The sequence below is a fragment of the Benincasa hispida genome, chromosome 8 (genome assembly GCF_027475165.1).
Source record: "Benincasa hispida cultivar pf3 chromosome 8, pf3_genome.v1.1, whole genome shotgun sequence".
NCBI classification, from domain to species: Eukaryota; Viridiplantae; Streptophyta; class Magnoliopsida; order Cucurbitales; family Cucurbitaceae; genus Benincasa; species Benincasa hispida.
The window spans coordinates 39,614,888-39,637,754 of NC_143485.1; the positions used below are offsets into that span (position 1 = coordinate 39,614,888).

Sequence of the window (22,867 nt, forward strand, 5' to 3'; positions counted from 1 at the left end):
ACAAATTTATGCCTCTTGAGTTTGTGACTTTTATTATTATTATTATTATTATTATTTAATCCCTTGTTAGATTTTGGGTTAGTTTAAAACAAAAGTAATAAAAATTTGATATTCACTTGCACTAAATTCCTTGGTGTTTTGACGCCTTCTATCAAGGAAAATTGTAAGGGCATCTTTGGCTCAAAGAGTAAGTTAAAAAAAAAAAAAAAAAAAAAAAAAAAATGCCATGACTTCTTAATTCTTGGTCTCACTATTAAAATACTCTTCAAATTTAAACTCTCAAAACTAAACTCAGCTTCTTGTCCTAAACATTTCCTCAATGAGTAGTCAAATCATTAATATATCTACAAATCCATTAATTTCTCTGATTGTATAAGATGTATGATCTTGCGACATGTCATACTATGATTTAACTATTCAAGGACTTGTAGCTGACAACACTCCTGCCTCTCATTTTCAAATTATTCATCAAATGAGTAGTTTAAACAAAATTTCAAGTCAAAATTTTCTCTGATTATCATCAAATGATATAGTTTGATATGGACAAAGACCCTCATGGTTTTACTTTTGGTTTCACCCAAAAGGCCTCATACCAATGGAGATAGTTGTCCTCTTTTTATATATCCATGATCCTCCCCTTATCTAACCAATGTGAAACTTTGGTCGCATTCCCAACAATCCTCCTCTCGAACAAAGGACCACCAAGCCCTCCATCAAATAATCATCCATCCATCTAACTCTTATCTAGGCTAACTTCTCTTTAGTCGAGCACACTGCCTATCCAATAGAGTTCAACCACAGATCACATCATGACCACTTCCAAGGCTCCACTATACACCTTTGTTCAACACTTGAGGGTTCAACCGACATGGCTATGTTAGGGGCATGGCTCTGATACCACTTGCTAATGCTTAAAGCCCAAAGAAAATTTTTGTGAAGATAAAACTACCATGTAGTCTTCTTTTTCTCCACACACGTGTTTTTCACTCAAAAAGAAGATAATCAGAAAATGAATTTCCTTTCTATTACCAGTACATGAAAAATTTGGGATTCAACTTTCCTCTCTCGTTCTCTCAGGAGCTTGAAGAAGAAGATGAAGATGGAGGCAAAATTAATGTTGTAAATGATCATCCAAGTTAAAGAAGAAGAGTCGACACATAATTTTTAAATGCTTCGACAGAATTGCTTACATCCACTATGCAGGGGGGGCAGGTAAAATTCTTTCTCACTTCTATTCTTATTTATATGTAGAATTTACAAGAGTTAAAGGGAGTTGATGGTGAGCTTGGAGATTACAACAAAAAACAGGTATGTACTTTTTAATTTCTGAACAATCTCCACCTGTGCTAACAACAAGCGATCCCCCTACGCGAGCTGACTTTCTAACCATTTTCAGGTAACTCAAACCCGAGGAGCTCGAGACAGTGACTGAGCTTTATTTGAGGCATGGGTTTAGTCAACATGTCAGCTGCGTTGTCTGAGATATGTATCTTAATTACTTCGATCTCTCTTTTTTAAATTTTTTCTCTGATAAAGTGATATTTTATATCGAATGTTTTGTCTTACTTTGGAATTGTTGATTTTTAGAAAGATATATTGTACTTTGATTATCACAGTAAATCCTTATAGTAGGTTGAATAATTTCAAAATCATTGAGTAAGCCCTTCAACCACAAACCTTCTTTTATTGCCTCTGATAATGCAATGAACTCTACTTCTATTGTGGATAGAGATACAATAGATTGTAAACTTTCCTTCCAGCTTATCAGGTTATTTTCCCATAGGAAAATGTATCCTAATAATGAACATCTTTTGTCTAAATCTCCAGCGTAGTCAGCATCTACATAGCCATAGATCCCATCATTCATTGGTTCATTTTGTTTGTACAGAATTTTGCATCTTTAGAAAAACATAGATACGTTAGTATCCATTTGATTGCCTCCCAATGACGTTTGTCTGGATTAGACATGTACCTACTGATCAAGCTTGTAGCATAGGATAGGTCAGGTCTAGTAGAGGTCATTAGATACATTAAGGATCCCACTACTTGAGAGTAAGGAATTGATTTCATGAAATTTATATGTTCTTCATCAATAGGTTTAGGGCTATTAGCTGAAGATAGTTTAAAATGATGTGCTAAAGGTGTCTTTACTGGTTTTGCACCACTCATATTAAACCTCTGAAGAACTTTGCCACAATAGTTAGATTGGCTCATATAGAGATTAGACTTACTTCTGTTTCTGATGATTTCAACTCCTAGGATGCTTCTTGATTCCCCTAAGTCTTTCATGTCAAACTCTTTCTTTAAAAGGGTATTGACTTGTTTAAGAAATTTCTGAGAGCTCACTGCAAGTAACATATCATCTACATATAGAAGTAGATACACAACATCTTCAAAGCTCTTAGTGTTAGTGTAAACACACCAATCATCGGAACATCTTTTGAATCCAATTTTGGATAACACCTCATCAAATCTATCATACCGGCACCTAGGGGATTGCTTAAGACCATAGATTGACTTATTTAATAAACAAACTAGATCTACTTCTCCCTTCTTTACATATCCCTGAGGTTGCTTCATGTAGATGGTTTCACTAAAATATCTATATAGAAATGCAGTCTTCACATCCAATTGGTCTAACTCCAAGTCCTTTTGTACAAATAAGGAGAGAAGTAGTCTAATGGATATTTGTTTTACAATAGGAGAGAACACTTCATCATCCTTTAGTTACAAGTCTTGGCTTGAATCTAGACTTTTGGACCCTAGAATCTCTTCCTTAAATTTGTAGATTCATTTACCTGAAATATGTTTGTATCCTTTAGGTAAAGGTACTAACTTCCATGTATCATTTAAATTGAGTGACTTCATCTCATCGTTCATGTCATCAATGTGGTCTAGCATCATGACTATTAATAGCTTTTTCAAAACTTTGGCAGCAGCAAGGTCCATGAATAGTTATGTAGATCATCTTGTGATTCTTTTTGTTCTAGTCATATTTTCCCCAACATAGTTGTAGTCTCAATAGAATTTTGATTTATTCTTGGACAATTATAGGCTTTGATACCACTTGTTAAGGCTAACGATACTTCAACTATCTCCACAATTTATGATATTTTCCATTTTGGGCATAAACTCTCATGGTTTTGCTTTGGTTTCACCCTAAAAGGTCTCATACCAATGGAGATAGTTGTCCTCCCTTATATATCCATGATCCTCTTCTTATCTAATCAATATGGGACTTTGGTCGCATTCCCAACAGCTTAATCGTTGAAGGTCTGAACTTGGTTTTGGTGGAATCTATAAGCCATCAACACTGCCTTCCAACATTGCAACCACATCGGTCATTGATGGCCTGTCATTTGGCAATGTCTGAATACAATGGAGACCCACAATTATCATTTTTCTTGCCATTTCTTCTTCTTCCTCAGTGTTGCTCCACCGATTGCCTCCATCTATTTCACTTTGTGTAAGATACTTATATATCCAATCAGGATAATACTCATCACTCTTCTGCTCCAGTCCATCATTGGGTTTTTTCTTACTCCCACCATATCAAGAACCAACATTCCATAGCTATAAACATCAGACTTGTGAGAAATCTTGCCAAAGTTTCAGAATATTGCTTTGGGTGCAACGAATCCTACTGTCTCTTTTACGCCTTTCATTGATACATAACGTTCTTTGGCATTGCATTGCTTGGTGAGCCCAAAGTCTGAGATCTTAGGACAAAAGTCACTATCCAAAAGAATGTTATGTGATTTGATGTCAAAATGCAAAATCCTTGTATTACACCCACGATGCAAGTACTCTAAGCCGCGAGCCACACCGATAACAATGCTATAGAGTGTGTTCCAATTCATCTCAACGTTGTTTCTCTGTGGCTCTTTGTGGAAGATATATTTATCTTATGACCCTCTAGGCATATATTCATAAATCGAAGTTCTTTTCTTCCTTTCGTAACAGAAACCTAAGAGTGACTATATTTACCTGCGAAGTTTTAGTAATATTAACAACCTCATTAATAAAATCTTGGCCATTTAACTGGACTCATTCAAAAGTTTCACAGCCATATCACGTCCGTCGAGTAGCTTTCCTTTGTAGATAGTACTAAATCCTCCTCAACCAAGTTTGTTCTTGAAGGAGTGTGATTTTTTTCAGCTTTAAGTAACTATATGGAGGTGGTTTTGAAGAAAAATTTTAATTTGTTTTCAGTTTTGTATGTTAAACAAAGCGTGATTGAATTAGATTTGGGCGGTTGTTTCTTTTTTTGAAGCCTTTAAAATTTTTTGTCCCGTTTGATAAACATTTTGTTTTTTTTTTAAAAAAAAGTTCTATGGATACTATTTTCACCTCTAAATTTCTTCCTTTGTAATCTATTTTTCGTTAATAGTTTAACAATCAAGCCAAATTTTGATAAATAAAAAAATAATTTTTAAAATGTTGTTTTTATTTTTGGAAATTAGTTAAGAATTCAATCATTGTATTTAAGAAATATGCAACTTATGGTAAGAAATATGGATAAGATAGGTTTAAATTTTAAAAATTAAAAAAAAAAAAAATCAAAAGATTCCCGAGTAGGACCTTTATTTTTAGTTTTGTGAATGATGATGTTTGGAAAAAAACATGAGAATAAAGACAGATCATGGTTCAAGCAATAACACGTTTTAGAATTCATTCAGAAAAACACTTTATTTTCAGATTGGATCATAAAATTGTTGTCTGAGAATGACGTGGCTTAAGAATTAATTAAGATCATTTCCAAAGTTTTGATGAAAATAATAATAGAAATTTAGAAATTTGGAAATTTCTATTATTATTTTCATCAAAACTCAGAAAGTAGGGTTTCACTTTCTTCACCTCCCATCAAATCAACAAAAACTTTGGGAGCTCTTTTTTCTTTTTGCAGAAGTAATTGGTCAACTTGGGCGGCAAAATATGTTCATGAACTTTGTGCAGAGTGCATGCATGACAGTATGTTAGAAACACAAAGGAAGCATTTGATGCACGTGTTTGTTTGAATTTAAGAAGCTTATGTCTTGAATGTAAACTTCCTTTGAACTACGCATTGAATTTAATGAAGTTTTAATCCATTGTTATACTTTAGATTAGTTTAAAATGATAATAATAATAAGATGTGATACTCACCTGCATTGAAATATTTAGGGGCTATTTAGAGATCCGTTGTGAAATGAGTTTGTGTTGTAATGTAATCCAAAACTCATGTTTAGATTGAGAGTTTTGGGCCCAATTTGTCATACCAAACTCATTCCGTTCCATTGTTTTCATCTCGACTCTCTTTCCCACTATTTTTCACGCTCCACGATCCGGTCTCCCAAACAGCCCCTTGGTGTTTTCATCCCTTCTAATAAAGAAAATTGGAAGGGCATGTTTTGCTCAAAAAGTAGAGTTGAACTAAAAAACATCAATTGCATGACTTATTAACTCGCCCCACAACTAAAAAACTCTCTAAATTTACCTCTCCAAACTAAAATGTAACATCTCGAATTTTAGGACAATTTAAGTTAATTATCTAAAATTATTGAGTTTAAATTTTCCTTTCATTTGAAAAATTGAGATTAAATTGAAATAATTGAAAAACTTTTATTGATTAAATTGAATTTAATTGATTAGATATTCGAATTGATTATCTTGAAAATATTGAATTTTGTTTCCCTCTGATTTTGGATTTTAGAGCCAACTTAAAAAATAAATAAATAAATAAAAGAGATAATTAATTTCAAGAGATTTTGAATTGATTTAAATATTTGGAAGGATTTAATTTGTATCAAATTGGTGGATCTACCCTTTAATTTTGGTTTTTGAAGCCTATAATTTGAAAAGTTAATTGATTTATAAATGTAATAGAATCTTTGGAGATTTTGGAGATATTGTGATAAAATATTTTATTTATCTTTTCAAAATTTGAAAAAAAAAAATAATAAAATGATTGAGATTTTTTCAAAATTAAATGAGAGTGAAAAGAGGTCAAAAATTGGGGAGTGAGCAATTCTATTTTTAAGTAGCTTCCACAAAATTGTCAATTTTCAGTGTTTGAACCGTTGGATCGTGCTCAAATTTGGTCAGTCTGTTCGAGACATAGAGTTTCATTTTGAACGATTGGATCGTTGTTTGAAGCTATGGTTTGTTCGTAATTGCTGCTGAATAAAATCTGTAAAACTCGAAGTTCCCCTTCGCTCTCACTCTCGCAAACCCTCCTCATGTAAGGCCCTCACTACTAGTCGTGAGCCTAAACAATTTATGTCGTCCAACAGCAACACCCGCTGCCTATCTATGGTAGCCACGAGCCGACGCGCCATCAGCCACCATTGCCCGATCTTTCCCGGAATCTTGAGAAAAATCTTGGGTAAGACTTATTTTCCTTATAATTTGGGAGGTGAAATTCACTCATCTAATTTTGGGTTAAATTAGTAACCTCTCTTTGGTGTGAAACTTAGATTCAATATTTGGAAGTTTTGAGGCATTAATCAAGCGTGAGACCATCTTTCGTTTTGCATAAAATTGGTAAAGATTGGTAAGTTTTGGGTAAGTTGTTGGTTGGTTGTTCTTTTGGATTGAGAGTAATAGTGGAAAATTAAGTTATTGATTTTGGATTTAATTCTTGATCAAATTGGCTAATTGAATCAAGTTTTGAAATTTGTCGTGGATCAAGCCACAACTTTAGGTTGATTCAAGTGTGCTAAAGAAGTTCTGAGGAGATTTTGTTTTGCGTTTTTACCAAGTTGAGGAAAGTGATACTATTACCAGTGCCTTCGTACCAAGCGATCTAGATTAGACCTATCAAGTTACTTGGTGGACGTACTCTGGAGCATGATTTTGTTTGACATTATGTTGTGCTAGTTGCATGGTAGTTACAAGTATTATGAGCATGTTAAAATTTCTAATCAGTACTCATATTATGTATGTGATGCATGAATAGACCAGTAGAGCAGTTTCTTGTCTTGCCTTGATGCATGTTATTATTATGTTTGACGGTGTGCATACGGGCCGCTAGACATGCATGAACCGACAGGTTAACATTCATGTTATTATCATGTTTGACGATGTGCCTACGGGCCGCTAGACATGCGTGAGCCGACAGGTTTACGTTCATGTTACTTTATTTTCATGTTTCATGTTTTGACGGTGTGCCTACGGGCCACTAGACATACGTGAACCGATAGGTTAACATTCATGTTATTATCATGTTTGACGGTGTGCCTACGGACCGTTAGACATGCATGATTCGATTGGTTCACGTTCATGTTATTATTATGTTTGATGGTGTGCCTACGGGCCGCTAGACATGCGTGGGTCGACGGGTTCACGTTCATGTTATTATCATGTTTGACGGTGTGCCTACGGGCCGCTAGACATGTGTTTCAAGGCAAGATAGTACGTCTTTTGGTTTTCCTTTCATCATCAAAAACCGATGTAGTTGTTGAGCCACAGGCTATCTTTCTTTGCTCGTGGATGCATAGCCTGATCCCAGTACTGGGATCATTTATTGAGTATTTTATACTCAACCTTTCTTAATTTATGTTTTTCAGGTAATGACAGGAACGGATCAGCGAGTGATAAGAGGGATCTGTGATCGTGCCATATGAGACATGTAAATCGCTTCCGCTCAGTTTACGTTTTCAAGCTATTTAAAAGTTTTGATTTGAAACTTAATGTTAGTCAAAATTTTATTTGTTTAAGTTTTTTTTTTCCTTCATTATTTTAGGGGCCCCGAACAAAGGTTTTATTTATTTGTTATTTATTTTAGAAAACTGTCTTTATTATTTTAATTAAATTTATTTTCCTCAATGGTCGAAATGTTTTGAATGTAAATGTGTAGTTATGAGTAACGACTCTTGTCAAAGTACTCAAAAACTCTCTAAATTTATCTCTCCAAACTAAACAATTCAACTTCTTGTCCCAAATACTTCTTAAATGGGTATCAAAATATATTAGTATGTTTACAAATCTAGCAATCTTTCTTTAGAATTTTTTTATTTGACTTTTCTAACAAAAATTATAGAAGAAGTACGATCTTGCAACAGGTCATTCTATGATTTAACTATTCAAGTTCTTGCAGCTCGCAACACTCCTCCCTCTCATGGTAGACAATTTAGGAGTTTGGAGATGTAAAACTACCAAGTCTCCTAATTGTAAACGGGTATTGCAAATGGTAAATTATTCATTAATAAGTAATTTAAACAAAATTTCAAGCCAAAATTTTCTCCTATAAATATGTTTTCTGAATGTCATCGAATCATATACATGTTTGAATTACTCAATTGATTACTCAAAAGGATAAAAAGAAATGAAATCTGAGAGTCTTCATTTGAGGTAAATATGATTGGTGTTGTGATGCTTCTCTGCTAGAGTATCAAACTATCATTATGGATTTAGTTGATGAAGAAGAAGAAGGTTGAGGCTGCTCAAAGGCTGGAGGACCGAACAAGTCGGGTTTTGGTGGAATCTGTAAAGCATCAACATTGCCTTCCAACATCACAACCACATTGGTCATCGATGGCCTGTCGTCGGGCAATGTCTGAATACAATGCAGCCCTACAATTATCATTTTTCTTGTCATTTCTTCTTCTTCCTTTGTGTTTCCCCACCAGCATCCTCCATCTATTTCACTTTGTCTTAGTTTGTTATATATCCAATCAGGAAAATACTCTTCACTCTTTTGTTCCACTCCATCATTGGAATTCTTTCTTGCTCCCACCATTTCAAGAACCAACATTCCATAGCTATAAACATCAGATTTGTGAGAAATCTTACCAAAATTCTTGAATATTACTTCAGGTGCAATGAATCCTACCGTTCCTTTCACGCCTGTCATCGACACATGACTTTTTTTGGCCTCGCATTGCTTGGCAAGTCCAAAGTCCGAAATCTTGGGACAAAAGTCACTATCCAAAAGAATGTTGTGTGGTTTGATGTCAAAATGTAAAATCCTTGTGTTGCAACCGCAATGCAAGTATTCTAAGCCTCGTGCCACTCCAATAACAATGCTATAGAGTGTGTTACAATCCAACTTCATATCATTTTCTTGCAGCCTGTTGTGGGATATGTACTTATCTAATGAGCCTTTAGGCATATATTCATAAACCAAAGCCCTTTTGTTTTGTTCGTAGCATAAACCTAAAAGTGTGACTATGTTTATGTGTGAAGTTTTTGCTATGCTAACAACTTCATTAATAAAATCTTGGCCATTTTCTTGTCTGGATTGTTTCAAAAGTTTGACAGCCACATCACATCCACTTGGTAGGCTTCCTTTGTAGACAGTGCTAAATCCTCCTTGGCCAAGCTTGTTCTTGAAGGAGTCTGTGATTTTCATTAACTTGGAGTAACTGTAACGCATAGGCGTTTGTGTAAAATATCTCCTAATAATTTCCTCAATTTTGTCTTTATTTGAGATTCTTTTTCTCTTGCAATAGATGAAGATGATAATGAAGATTATTAAAATGAAGCCTCCTGAAGATATTGCTCCTAAACAATGAGTTTTGAACTCATATAATCAGTGAATCAATGCAAAATGCAAGAATTTGAAAAAAGATACGCAAACTAACCGGACACAAAATTGGAAGTTTATGAATCAATTCACAAAGTTGAAAATTAAGAGGTTTATAAGTCATTTTATAAAGTTCAAAAATTTGCGAGATACAACATGAATTCATGGATTAAACTTGTAAACGAACCAAGCGAGAAACTTAAGATTTTCTAAGAAATTTCAACAAAAATAGAAAGAAAAAATTGAACTTCAATAAATCCATGCACACCAAATTGTGTTTTTTTTTCCTAGGAATATTACTTCTAATATGAAAGGTGAGGAAACTAATATATATCAGTCTATGGTTAAGGTCAAAGGAAGGCCTAGGTTTTACCTATAATGGCCGGCTTCCTTCTGCCATTGTTATATGGTGATTCTGTCATGGTAAACAATTGGCAAGCAAATCGTTAGATAAGATAAGGTTGTCTTTCCGAAGCCATGAGAAAAAAAATAATCCAATAGAGATAGTAGAAGGTGAAAGGAATGCCTAGGTTGTATAGTTTTACCTGTGGTGGGCTCTATCCATATAACATTTGCTGGTGTTGCTGTCATGGTAAACAATTGGCAAAACAAATCATTAGATTAGATTAGATATTTATATCTTTCACAAATAATACTCTTTTGGTATAATTATTTATATGAAGCGTCTTAGTGATATACCCTATGAAGTACAGATACTTCATGTGAGGCAAAAAATCGGTATCAGACACGTATCGGATACTGATACTTCCAGACACTTTCCAGATACGTATTTGATATGCGATTTGACGTATCTATACTTTCAGATATTTTCCAAATACGTATCTGACAGGCGATTTGACGTATCTATTTCTATACGTACTTTTTTTTTAAAGAAAAAAGACAAGTAACTCATCTAATTTTTCCCAAAAAAGTTCACTACTCGAATCCGAAACTAAAAGGAAAAATAATAACGGACCAAACCCTAGACTAGGATCATCTAATCTCCATCTTCACATTTGAATCCCCACAAAGTCCACCAAAATATAATTCATTCGGATATCTTCACAATAAGTTCTTCGTTTTTCTTCATACTTCTCTCTCTAATATTTTTCTTCTTCTTTGCAATATGAATCACTTTTCTATTACATTTTATGAACTATTGTACTTCAACATCTTAGATGTTGCTTTTTTCGTATTGTATTTCAGTGTTTGTATTCTATTTTGTGTTATTGTTATTAACTTGTATGCTAAATTTATCTATATCCTAGATTTTTTTAAAGAAAAAAAAGTATTTTCAACATATCAGTATCCTCGTTTTTTAGAAATATATATATTAAAAAAATTACGTATTCTTAGACATATTCGTATCATAATTTTTTAGAAATTGATGAATCGCCGTATCCGTATCGTGTAGTCGTATCTGTGTATATACTTTATAGGATATACTGGTCGTGATTGACACTAAAGCCAAACAAGAATATTACACTTTATTTCAATGAGTAGACGAAGACAATTATACCTTTAGTAGAACCAAATGTTACACTTCCCACCAATATTTCGTTTTTACATTCTACTTGTCAACTTACTCTTCTTCTTCTCCTCCTCCAATTTCTTCGAATTTTCTCCAAATTTTTGCCAGGTAATAAGCTTGAAGAATGTTTATTTTTGTTATTTGAAGAATCAATTAAGTTTCTTCGAAGGTTTTGGTTTGAGGTTTGTGTTCGGATTTTTAAAAGAATTATAATTAATTAAATTTTAATATTTTTTCGGTTGTTATTAAATTTAAAATTTCACTTCAAAATTATTTTAAATTAATTAATAAACATTTGTGTCTAGTAATTAATGAAAAATCGAGATTAAAAAGAAAAATTCTTATCCATAGAAAAATCCAAAAAATATAATATTTACATTTATAGAAAAAATTCTAAAAGTGATTTGTATTTTTGGAACTTTTTGCTATAAAGTGTAAATATTTTTAATTTTTTAAAAAGGTTTCGATTAAAAATATAAATCTTAAAATTTATAGACCAAATTGAAATAAAATTTAAATCCCATGGTAAAATTTTAATATTTTGAATCTCACTAAATTGAAAACCAAACTCAAAAGAGGGATTTTCAAAAATAGAAAAATAAAGAAAAATATTTACATAAATATCAAAATTTAATTATAGTTGTGGTGGACATTGTTATCAATATCTATCACAAGTAGACGAGGATAGAAACGGATAGGAGTCTATTAGTGTTTATCAATTATAGAAACTGATACAAGTCTATATCATCGATAGATGTTGAAAAAATCTATCAGTGTCTATTAGTGATAGAAACAGATAGAAATCTATTATTGATAGAATCTTATAAAAATATATCAGTGTCTATCAGTGATAGAAACTAATAAAAGTCTATCAATACGATTTATAATAAAAACTGATACTATCACTAATAGATGTTGTATCAGTGTTTTTTTTTTTTTTTTTTTTTTGCTATTTTCATAAATAATTTGGTATTTTTCCTATTTTAGAAAATTTGTTAACTCAAGACGTACTAAATGTCTAACATTTTTAAACATAAAGACCAAATAAAAATTAGTCCAAAATCATGGGATAAAAAATGTATCTTATCCAAAAAAAACAAAAAAAAATTAATTAAAAATTGAGTCCCATAATTTAAAAAGAAAAATTAGAATTGAGTCGGGATTTATAATTAGAACTGAGTCCATATAACTCGATAAAACCTTTAAAACTAATCCCTAGGGTTGAAACTATTTATAAATTCCAAACTGGCGAGATTTTATCAAAAAACAGTTTCTCCATGGGCTAGAAATTAAACATACCAGGAGGAGGGGCTCCTTTGCAAACGTAAGGATTTACATCTCCACTTCCACAAATGCAGAGAAACTCTTGAGTCGCGTTTCCACTACACGCGCCGCCGTATTCCTTGCATCCCTCGCACGCTATGGTATACAAATCCCCGTTTTCCACTTCAAACCCTTCTTTCACTCCATTTTCCACCACCACCGTTCTGTTCGTTTCTCCTGCTTTCAATACATCTTTTATAATTATAACTTCGATTTTCATTCTACAATCGCTCATGTTTCTACTCCAATTCATTGCATCCTTCTTCTCCAAAGCATAATTCGCTCTCCCGCTACTTTCCTCTTCCCAACCGCACTCAAATCTGAAATCCCGCGGGATTCCCTCTAGCGCCGGACAATCATACCAGACATAGAGATTCAGATTGTTCGAAGAATACTTGAACAGATTATGATCCAACGTTGCCGTTTTGATTTGGTTTTTAGGGCAGTAATCATCGAAGAGGTCTGATCTTGCTATCCTCATTCTATGATCCGATTGGCTGATGCTCACAACGTTATATTCCATAGAATTGATTTGAATCGTAGTGGTTTTATTGTCTTTGCAATTGAGCTCAAATTCTCGCCGACCGCAAAACTCCTGCCGCTCATTCCCCCAGAACAGATACGAGATGTTAACCAAATCTCCGCAGTTGTAGTACACCGCGCAAGCTTTAAATTCCTCGTTGGCGTCATTGCTGAAACAGAGCTGGAGATCAAACCACACGATTGTGAAGAAAAATGAGAAGAGGAACAGAGGGACGGAAGTTTTCATTTCACTGAAGAAGGCTCATGAAGATGAACAGAGGATTGAAGGGTTTTGATCTGAAAATGGAACAAGAAATCGTCTCCTTGTGCTGATGGTACTACAAGGTTGCTTTCCAGGAAAGTGGACAAAAAATAAAGACAAAAAGGAAAATTGGACATGATCCTAAGAAGCAATATTCTTCCAGAATTCCCTGTTGCAGCGAGCGATCGTGCCATACGGCGGTGTCTCATCAATATTGATGTTTGTACGGATTGTTTTATTCGACGGACAGTTTCTGCTTCTTAAGGACTTCCCCATAAAATATATGTTATGAATTTTAATTTATTTGGTCTGGGAAGTCAGAAATGGAAGTCACTCTCATTAATGAGTGAGGACCCCATAAGTCATTAAATGTTGATTTCGTCATTAAATAGATCTTCCATTGATTTCCTGCTTGCATCAGATCATACAAGCTTGAATTAGGCAATTGTTTACTCGAAGGAAAAAAGATATTCGAATCTGGAAGTCTCTTGGATTTTCTGTATGTTGGAGTATCAAGCTAAGATTAGGCGTTCAACGACAAGAGAATGGATCCTGATCACAATTTGAACCCCTTCCCTTTGTTAGGAGTAGAATTTAAGAACCAAATCACAAAAAGACTTGGTTAAAGTTCCAAATTAAAGCCAGCTTAGAGCTTAAGTAAAGGGCTTGAATGCGCATAGCCTCTGAAGGTGTAATACAGATGTTGCAGTACCAGTGAGCTTCCAATGGAGAAGGGCAATATCGGTACCACGACACCAGCGCGTTCTTTAGCTGATAAATAAAGGCATCCAATTACTATTTCTTTATCCTCATGGAGAAGGATTATGAAGTTGGAAAAACCTTTTGAATTTTAGAAGTCAGGCATATTATTGAAAGAATATGTGAGATCTCTGTTCTTTCATTCATTACAATCTTTATTATTATAGTGTAAACTTGGACATTATCAACATATTTCTTTCCTGCATAATTTTCTTCTTTTACTTCTATCATGAGCAGTCAAACGAGGGAAGAAGTGGATGGAGAATAACAACGCGAGCTTTACATTCAATCTCAAATATGTACATCTGACTCAACCTAAAAAGGGTTGAGGAAGCTTATAATAATGGGTGGAAGAACAAAAAAGACTAGGCAGTGCTATTTTACCATGAACCCATAAAGCACAAACTTAGCCACTGCCATTTGGTGTTGAAGATTTGCTCATCCAAGGTACGACAACAGAATCTGGGGACTCTGGCACTAAACCATCCTTCAGCAGCATATCATCTTCTCCTGAAATATCTATGTCTTCTTTTCCTCTGCCACTACTTCGACTCTCTATGTTCTTAAGAATTTCCAGAGCCTCCAACATCGACGGCCTTGTATCCTTCACACTTTGCAAGCATCGAAATGCCAACTCTGCAACTGCACATATCATATCTCTTACAGTTTCATCCGTTTCAAATCCAAGAGATGAATCTACAAAGTCATGTAATTCGTCATTTCGAATCTTGTTGATCGCCATTGTCCACAAGTTAATCTCATGTCTGTGCCTAGTGATATCAACTGCAGGCTTTGAAGATATCAGCTCAACCAATACTACTCCAAAGCTAAAGACATCGCTTTTATTTGTAAGTTGATAACATTCGTGATACTCTGGATCCACGTAGCCTGGTGTTCCTTGTGGAGCAGTTGAAACATGGGTGGCTTGGGTAGGAAAAAGGCGAGATAGTCCAAAATCAGCGACTTTAACATTGTAGTTGTTGTCAAGGAGAATGTTGGTGGTTTTAACGTCACGGTGGATGGTCTCAGAAGCATGAAGAAAAGCCAGAGCACTTGCTGTGTCTATGGCAATCTTCAACCTTGTATGCCATGGAAGCTCACCAGGTTTTGCTCGGTTGCCATGAAGATGATCGGCAACAGTACCATTTGGAATGAATTCATAAACCAGCAAGAGTTCACGGCAATGTCGAGAGGTGCATCCATAAAGGGTGACTAGATGTGGGTGACGCAAACGAGTAAGGATCTCAACTTCATTCATGAAATGCTCAACTCGTCGGTAGTTATTTTCAAACAATCGTTTCACTGCAACCTCACGCCCATCTGGAAGTTTGCCTGTGAAGAGATCAAATATTGGAATTCAAAGCTTCATACTCGAGTAGATATGGTTATAACAAAGGGTAAAATTATTGACTGATTGTTTACCATAGTAGACGGTGCCAAAGCCACCATCTCCAAGTTCTTTGGCTGGATTAAATCTGTCTGTGGCTTTTTCCAGCTCTTCATAAGAGAACAAAGGTAGCCCCATGTCATTTTCTCCTTTCTCAAGTTCCTTTGTTGAAGGTTCACAAGAAATGTTTCGTAGGAGAAAGGAGGAGGGAGTATAAGAACGAGCAAGCTTCTTTTTGTGCAAACAAAACCAGATGAAAAAGGCTACACTCATTAACAGCATACCTCCAATACCAATGCAAACACCTGCCATATCATTCCATTAGCTCACTTTCCAACCATAAGATGATGACTGTAATGTGAAATCAACTTCTTGTTTTTACCTATGACGGCCTTTTTCCATTTTTTACTTTCTCCTGCCATGGGAAGCAATTGGGAAGCAAATCGTTAGACAAGATTGTTTTACCAAAAGAATGGAAAAAACAGTCAAAATTCAGAAGAAACATTATAGGCAGATTAATTCAAAATCAGTTTATAAGCAAGAGCAAGAATTAAGGTTTAACCATTCGGGCCTTTCCTATTCTACAGAACTAAAATTTCTAGAAAGTTACCCTCTTGGCAGGTTTTTAGATGAGGTCCATCAGGACAAAAGCAAACAAACTGGTTCCTTTCGAACCCACAACGACCACCACTTGTCTCACAGTTGCTACAATTTTGGGCATTCCAATTTAAACTGAATCCCATCTTCAAGACACCAGAATAACTCTTCCTCAACAACCCAGAAAAATCATCATCCTCATTACTAACGTCTACAGGCACCTCAACAGAGGATTGACAAGAATTGGAAGAGAAGTTCATAAACTCCAAAAATCCATCATGGAAAGCAGCAAAAGAATGGAGTTTGCTTGTGCTTGAACAGTCAATTGGGTAGCTATAGTTGGGAGGAAGGGAAGTACAGTTGTAGAAGAAGAAGAAACCAATATGATCCGAACTGTAAGTGAATGGGGTTCGGTGGAGGCTGAAATTATGAAGAGGAGTTGGGCAATTCACATTGTAAACCGCAGCATTTGTCAAAAGAAAAGAATGGTTTTGGTAGGAAATTTCTCTGATAATATAATCATCATTTGAAATTCTGATAACTGGGTTTTCATCTTTGCAGGCAATATCCAAGCTTGGGAATCCACAGAAGGGGCCATGCAAATGAGCTATCCAGAAAGGATAGCTTATATTTGGACCTTTCCCACAGGATTTTGGAGCACAAGCTTCAAACTTTTGGTCTAAGGACAGAGTTTGGCGAGTAAAGATGATGAAGAAGATGATAATAAGAAAAGGGGTTCTCTTGAAATCCATATATGGAATGAATAGAATGAAGTAAGAATATACCAGAAGAAGAAGAAGAAGAAGAAGAAAGTTGGGAAAATGGAGGGAGGTTTTGTGAAGGAAATTTCCAGTGTGTTTGGTGAGTTAAACCAACCCTGTTTGAATTAGATTTGGGGGGGTTGTTTCTTGTTTTAAGTTCTTGAAATCTTTGTGTTTTGGTTTTGTGAATGATGTTTGGAAAAAGGAAGAGAAAAGACAAATCATGGTTTAAGCAAAAGCAAAGTTTAGAAGTCATTCAGAAGACTTGGAGGTGGGCCAAATGGGAAAGATCACAAGATTGCTTTTTGAGAATTTTGTGGCATAAGATGTACGTTGCTTCCAATATTTGGATGAAATTGTAATAGAGGAAATCAAGAGAAACTTTGGCTATAAAAAAAATGGTCAACTTGGGCGGCAAAATATGATCATGAAAGGTCGGTTATAGGTCACCACTACAATTTAAAACACTAAAAAGAAGACTTGGAAGAAGTTTGGTCATGCAGAATGGGAAAAGATTAATCTAAATTTGGAAGAAGTGGGTAAAAAATTGACTAGAAGTTTTGCACGTATGAAAAAATATTCAAACATAAAGTTCGGTTATTTTCTCATAATTCATTTGTTGAAGTTTAATTGAAGGAAGAGTAAAGTACTGAATTTTCTTACAATAGAAAATTGTAATTTAGGCTTCCAGTCAAATTTCAAAGGACTATTAAAGAATTTTTTCGAAGAATTAAACAAAGCGATGAAATGAAATCGGTGAAAGAAACGGAAAAAAAGAATGGGAAGACCTTGGGCAATTAAATCAAAGCTGCTTAGGTTTTGTATATGCAGTAGTGACGTCATAAAAGGGTAGAACGGTAATAGTAGAAGCCTTGTTTACCAAACAACCCTTTAGAATGGGAAACATTTGACTTACATTTCAGGAACAAAAGGAGGAATGTGGAGATTGGAGAAGGACAGGCACCGAAGTAGATACGACTTTTTTTCACTTCTTTTTTGCATTGTCCAACAAGTTAACCAAACAAACACGTACATACAAATAATCGATTAAATTATAAATTTATTTCTTATGATTATAGGTTAGAATTTACCATGATTTGATAAAAACTTTCATATTATATGTAGACTATGTATAAGGGTTTTATCAAACCATTGAAATTACTAGACATAGATGTTAGAACGGGGTTAAGAGTAATATTTCGTGATTTTTAAGGAATGGCTATGATGGTTGCTTCGAATTTTCAAGACATCTCAATAGATGTTGCGGCCTCCTGTTTAAGCTTAAATTAGTAGGTGAAATGGGCTTCTCAAATGAATGGGTTAAATTTGATTCCCAAACTTTTGTTAAGGTCATTCATGAGAAATCTATGACTCGTTCTCAATTTGGGGTTATTTTGGAAGAGATCAAAGATTGGATTATTTGAATTCATATTTTGGGATTTCAATCCATTTCTAGTTCTTGTAATATGGTGGCTCACAAGTTAGCTGGGTGGACTATTTCTAATGTAGAGGGTGGTTTGTGAACTAATAATATGCCTCTATGGCTTAAGTCTTATAATCCTTGAGGATGGTTTCTGTGACTAAATTTTAACTCTCTCCAAACTATTGAATCTAATTTGTAATTTAACTTTAAAAAAATATTTTTAGCAAATAGGATGATTAAAATATTAAAAGCTTGTATCACTCCCAATTTGGAGGCTTTTCATTATAAGGATAGAGCATTAGAAAAAGGAATAATTATAATGGGTAACATATATATGGTTAATAATTAAGTGTATAACAATATTTTTAAAGAATTACAAATATAGCAAAATCTATCAGTGATAGACTTTGTCACTATTAGTGATAGACTAATTTAAGTTGATAGACCTTAAGAGTTGGATCTAATTTTTGATATTTTAAAAAATATATATATTGTATTATATATATAAATATATTGGATTTAATTGTTATATTTATAAGTGTCCCTAGTAATAGAGAGAGAATTCAAATATTGACTTGGAGGCAGACCAATTCACTGAATTTGGTTTGATCTTTTAATATAAACTCAACATCTTGAATTTTTTTTAAATGACTGAATATTAAGGTGCATGTATGTTCGTTATTAAAAAAAAGACCAACGAAAAGAAAATCCAATTTCAATTTATAAAAAATATATATATGCCAATTTTAATTTAAATGAACAAAAAAATAAAGCCGATTTAAAACAAAAGCATAAATAAAAATGAAAAATTGGAAGAAAGAAGATAAAAATTGAGAATCAAAACAATAATAAATTGTATCGAATAAAAACCAATTCATAGGTTTTATTCTTTTCTGGACATCATTTTAGCACCTTTATTTTGTAAACTTAATTGGTTTGGTTTGGTTTAGTTTTTGGTAGGCCTCAAAATAAAAAAAAAAATCGAATAGACTTTCACCCCTATTTGATACCAATATTTCTAGTACAACATATGGAGGTGGTAATTTAAATTACCGACTTTTGATAGATGATATATATATCTTAACTAATTAAGCTAAGTTTAAGTTAAACTAAACCTTTCTTCTATTTTATTCATTTCCTTCTCTATCATGATCTCCTCCAAGATAGAGTTTTCTTAAAATTATCCTGCTTTTCCCATGGAGAATTTTTCAATCTTGTTCCTTCTAATATTGAAGATGGATAAGATATGTTTTTGAAATCTCATTATTGTTATGAAAATGTACAAAGTTTAGAACAAATTTATTATAAACGTTATCGGATAATTTATACTTTGTGGGGCATTCAAATGAAACAAATATTTAAAGAAAAATCAAATCAAATAAGAAGAAGTCAAAATCGAAGGGTATTAAACTAGAATTTTCAATCCTGTGTATTAAGTTAATATTATTCATAGTGTATTATTATTTATTTATTGTGTATAAGATTTGTTGACTTTATACGGTCAAACCGGAGATCCCTTTTCCTGCTTCCGCAACACATAAACAGCTGTTGACACGTTCTAACCAACGTAGCCTTAACTTTAAGGCCGGGTGGGCCCACTCTTGAGCGTCAATTTCATTGGTCAACTTAGATCATCACGAGTTTGACTGGTCACTATGTTTGACTTTTAGTACTATTGGCTATTATGTTTAATTTATACTTTTTTTACGTATTAAGTTTTGTTTTTTCATTAAGAATTTTGTAAATTGTTTACCAGAAATTTGGTATAGTTTTTTTCTTTTAAGAAAAAATAATTAATGGGTAGATATATATCTAAGTAGTTTTTTTTTTAATTAAATTATTAAAAAAAACGATAGCAAAGGCTAAAATAAAACACCATTAAAAAGTATTAAGAAAAAATATAGAATGAGTTTCCAAGTTTCTATTTTTTTTAAAAAAAAGGAGTTTTACGCCTAATCTATTGCTGCCAATGATTTTTCTTACCTTTAAAAATAGAATAAATTCTAAGGTATAGTCTGGAAATAAACTTTGAAAAGATTCATGTAGAGATCTTCTGTTAATAAAAATTAATATAAAAGCTGATACATAAAAATTATTGCGTTGCAATTTATATGTTATGTCATTCAATAGAAATTACTATTTATATACAATTTTAATTCATTATATTCCTTGAGCATTTGAAAAGCTACTGTTTTTTCCTCTTAAAAATGAAAGTAAAAAGGAAAATGAAGGGATCTCAAGTTAAAATGGATCTTTCAAAATGTACTTTAATTTTTTTTGTTCATTTTGATCTCAATTTTATCTTCTTTTTCTTAATATATAATTTTAAGTCAACTGTAAATGATGTTTGTTTTCTCTAAATTTGTTCCAGCCATTTAAATGGAAAAAACACCATTTATTATTATTTTTTTAGAATAATTTCAAAGTAAAAAGGTTAGAAATCATTTTCTTTCTTTCTTTCTTCTTTTTTTTTTTTTTGGAAAGTCTAAAAACATCATTGAAATTTATGAAAACTAAAAAAAAAAAGGTAGATTTTTAAATTTTGTTTTTATTTTTTAAATTTGACTAAAAATTCAACTCCTCTACTTAATAAATAAGCAAATGAAGGTAAGATATTGAGAGAAAATATAGTTAACTTTCAAAAAAAAAAAAAAAAGTATCGTTTGGTAAATTTTTTGTTTTTGGAAAATAAAAGTATTTTATCCACATTTCTTATAATGATTTGCATCTTTTCTTATCTACAATAACTACAATGATTAAATTCTTAGTCTTTCTAAAAACAAAAACAACGTTTTAAAAATATTTGACAAGTAAACAAAGAAATTTGAGGTAAAAAAAGTGTCCATAAATTTAATTTTTAAAATAAAAAATAAAATGATTATCAAATAAAATCTAAATAATTAGAGTAAAAGTTAAAAATACTAATTAATAGATTAGTTGGGATGTGTAGGATGATGCAAAAGAGAAGAAGAATGGAGAAGAAATTAACATACCAGGAGCAGGGGGAGGAGGTCTGCAAACATAAGGATGTATATCTCCATTTCCACAAATACAGTAAAACTCATGAGTCGCATTTCCACCGCATTTGCCTCCATATTCCTTGCACCCATCGCACGCTACTGTATAGAAATCCCCATATTCCACTTCAAACCCTTCTTTCGTTCCCCTTTCCACCAATATCGTTCTATTCGTTGCTCCTTCTTTCAATACCTCCATCGTAATTGTCACTTCAATGTGCAATTCACAGTCGCTCATGTCTCTTCTCCAATACATCGCATCCTTCATCTCCAAAGCATAATTTTCTCTCCCGCTTCTTTCCCTTTCCGATCCGCACGAGAATCTGAAATCCCCCAGGGGTCCCTCTAGCGGCGGACAATCGTACCACACAGACAGATTCAGATCATTCGAAGAATACTTGAACAGTTTGTAATCCAACGTCGTCACTTCTTCGATTCGATTGTTAGGGCAGTAATCATCGAACAGATCTGATCTTGCGATCGTCATTTTGTGATCCGATTTACTGATGTTCACAACGTTAAAGACCATAGAATTGATTTGAATCGTGGTGGTTTTGTTATCTTTGCACTTGAGTTCGAATTCTCGTCGACCGCAAAAGTTTTGCCGCTCATTCCCCCAGAATGGATACGAGATGTTAACCAAATCTCCGCAGTTGTAATAGACGCCGCAAGCTTTGAATTCCTCGTGGGCGTCATCGGCGAAACAGAGCTGAAGATCAAAGCAAATGATTGTGAAGAAGAAGAAGGAGGAGAGGAAGAGAAGGACAGAGGTTTTCATTTCCTTGAAGAAGGCTCATGAACATGAACAGAGGACTGGATTGGAGGGTTTTGGATTTTGATCTGAGAATGGGGAAAATGGAAGGAACTAGGGAGGAATGGTCTCCTTATGCTGACGCTACTTTACCTTATACCAAAGCGTCGTTTTCCGGGAAAGGGGAGAAGAAAATTTGGAAATTTGGAAAATATCTTATTGTACAATGTGAAATCGAGTGGGTTGACTGAAAAAATTTCCCGAGGAAGTGAAATCTACTCCAGAAGCCACCGGTGTTTTTTTCTTCTTAATCAACTGTTTTCTTTAATTCTTTCTTTAATTCAATTGGATCAATTCGCTTCATCGTGGAAATCCAACTTTATAAAATAAATGTGACAAATAACCAATAATAATAATAATGGTTAGATAGTTGTTTTTAGGGAAGACTTAGACCATTCAATGTCTCTTCGATCTAACTTTAAAATATAAAATATAGATGTTGACGTTGACGAAAATATTAAAAGATAATATATATATATATATAGAGATCGTTGCAAATATAGACATTAAACCCAAAATATTAGTAGATATAATATAATATAAAAAAAATTATAAATATGATCAAATTTAAATAGTCTATCCGTGATAGGTCATATTATTAGTAAGAGTCTATCAGTGATAGATCATATCACTATAAATGATACAAGTCTATCGTTTAATGATAGAAGTCTATCGTTAATAGACTTGGCTATATTTGCAATTTTTTTAAATGATGTTAAACACTTGCTATCAATTGTAATTACCCATATATATAGAGAGAGGTAAGAAATTGATTCTCTGAATTTTCTATGCTCGTATTACATTAATGAGATTTTATTGCTTGATGTTTAATGTTCTATAGATTTTTTAAGATGAAATGAGAACGTCGATTCATCTTTCATGTCATGTCGAATAAATAGAAATTAACCATATTGATGAAAATTTTGTAAACGAAAATTTGATATCATACTCAACTAACCCTTTTAAGTG

At 33.3% G+C, this 22,867-nt stretch overlaps 1 protein-coding gene, 1 long non-coding RNA gene and 1 pseudogene across 4 annotated transcripts; 1 reads left to right on the top strand and 2 right to left on the bottom strand.

The window, feature by feature from the left end:
* Positions 1 to 8,161: 8,161 nt before the first annotated feature.
* LOC120082796 (LEAF RUST 10 DISEASE-RESISTANCE LOCUS RECEPTOR-LIKE PROTEIN KINASE-like 2.4) lies at positions 8,162 to 13,128 on the bottom strand (annotated as a pseudogene). Its single transcript, XR_016531210.1, has 4 exons — positions 12,336 to 13,128; positions 10,051 to 10,089; positions 9,879 to 9,920; positions 8,162 to 9,483 (listed from the first exon to the last, which is right to left on the bottom strand). The product of XR_016531210.1 is annotated as an LEAF RUST 10 DISEASE-RESISTANCE LOCUS RECEPTOR-LIKE PROTEIN KINASE-like 2.4 (transcript).
* A 425-nt stretch (positions 13,129 to 13,553) lies between these two features.
* On the top strand, positions 13,554 to 15,090 carry LOC150034574 (uncharacterized). Its single transcript, XR_016531228.1, has 2 exons — positions 13,554 to 14,024; positions 14,140 to 15,090. It is a non-coding gene; the product is annotated as an uncharacterized LOC150034574 (long non-coding RNA).
* LOC120082795 (Serine/Threonine kinase family catalytic domain protein) lies at positions 14,161 to 22,273 on the bottom strand. 2 transcript variants are annotated; one of them, XM_039038111.2, is made up of 4 exons: positions 21,064 to 22,273; positions 15,672 to 15,704; positions 15,325 to 15,594; positions 14,161 to 15,234 (listed from the first exon to the last, which is right to left on the bottom strand). In XM_039038111.2, the coding sequence occupies exons 1-4, from the start codon at positions 21,863 to 21,865 to the stop codon at positions 14,309 to 14,311; spliced, it is 2,031 nt and encodes a 676-aa protein (XP_038894039.1). In that variant the 5' UTR covers positions 21,866 to 22,273; the 3' UTR covers positions 14,161 to 14,308. The 2 variants fall into 2 exon arrangements, with proteins under 2 accessions (XP_038894039.1, XP_038894040.1); XM_039038112.2 differs by lacking the exon at positions 21,064 to 22,273 and adding an exon at positions 15,900 to 16,638.
* Positions 22,274 to 22,867: the final 594 nt, after the last annotated feature.

What these genes read in the sequence shown, in the direction of transcription:
- LOC120082795 (XM_039038111.2), bottom strand. Translation starts at nt 21,865, where the DNA reads ATGAAAACCTCTGTCCTTCTCTTCCTCTCCTCCTTCTTCTTCTTCACA. An exon ending in ACCTCCTCCCCCTGCTCCTG is followed by an intron (nt 15,705 to 21,063) that starts GTATGTTAATTT and finishes TTCCCATGGCAG; the next exon opens with GAGAAAGTAAAAAATGGAAA. An exon ending in CTTTGGCACCGTCTACTATG is followed by an intron (nt 15,235 to 15,324) that starts GTAAACAATCAG and finishes ATCTCTTCACAG; the next exon opens with GCAAACTTCCAGATGGGCGT.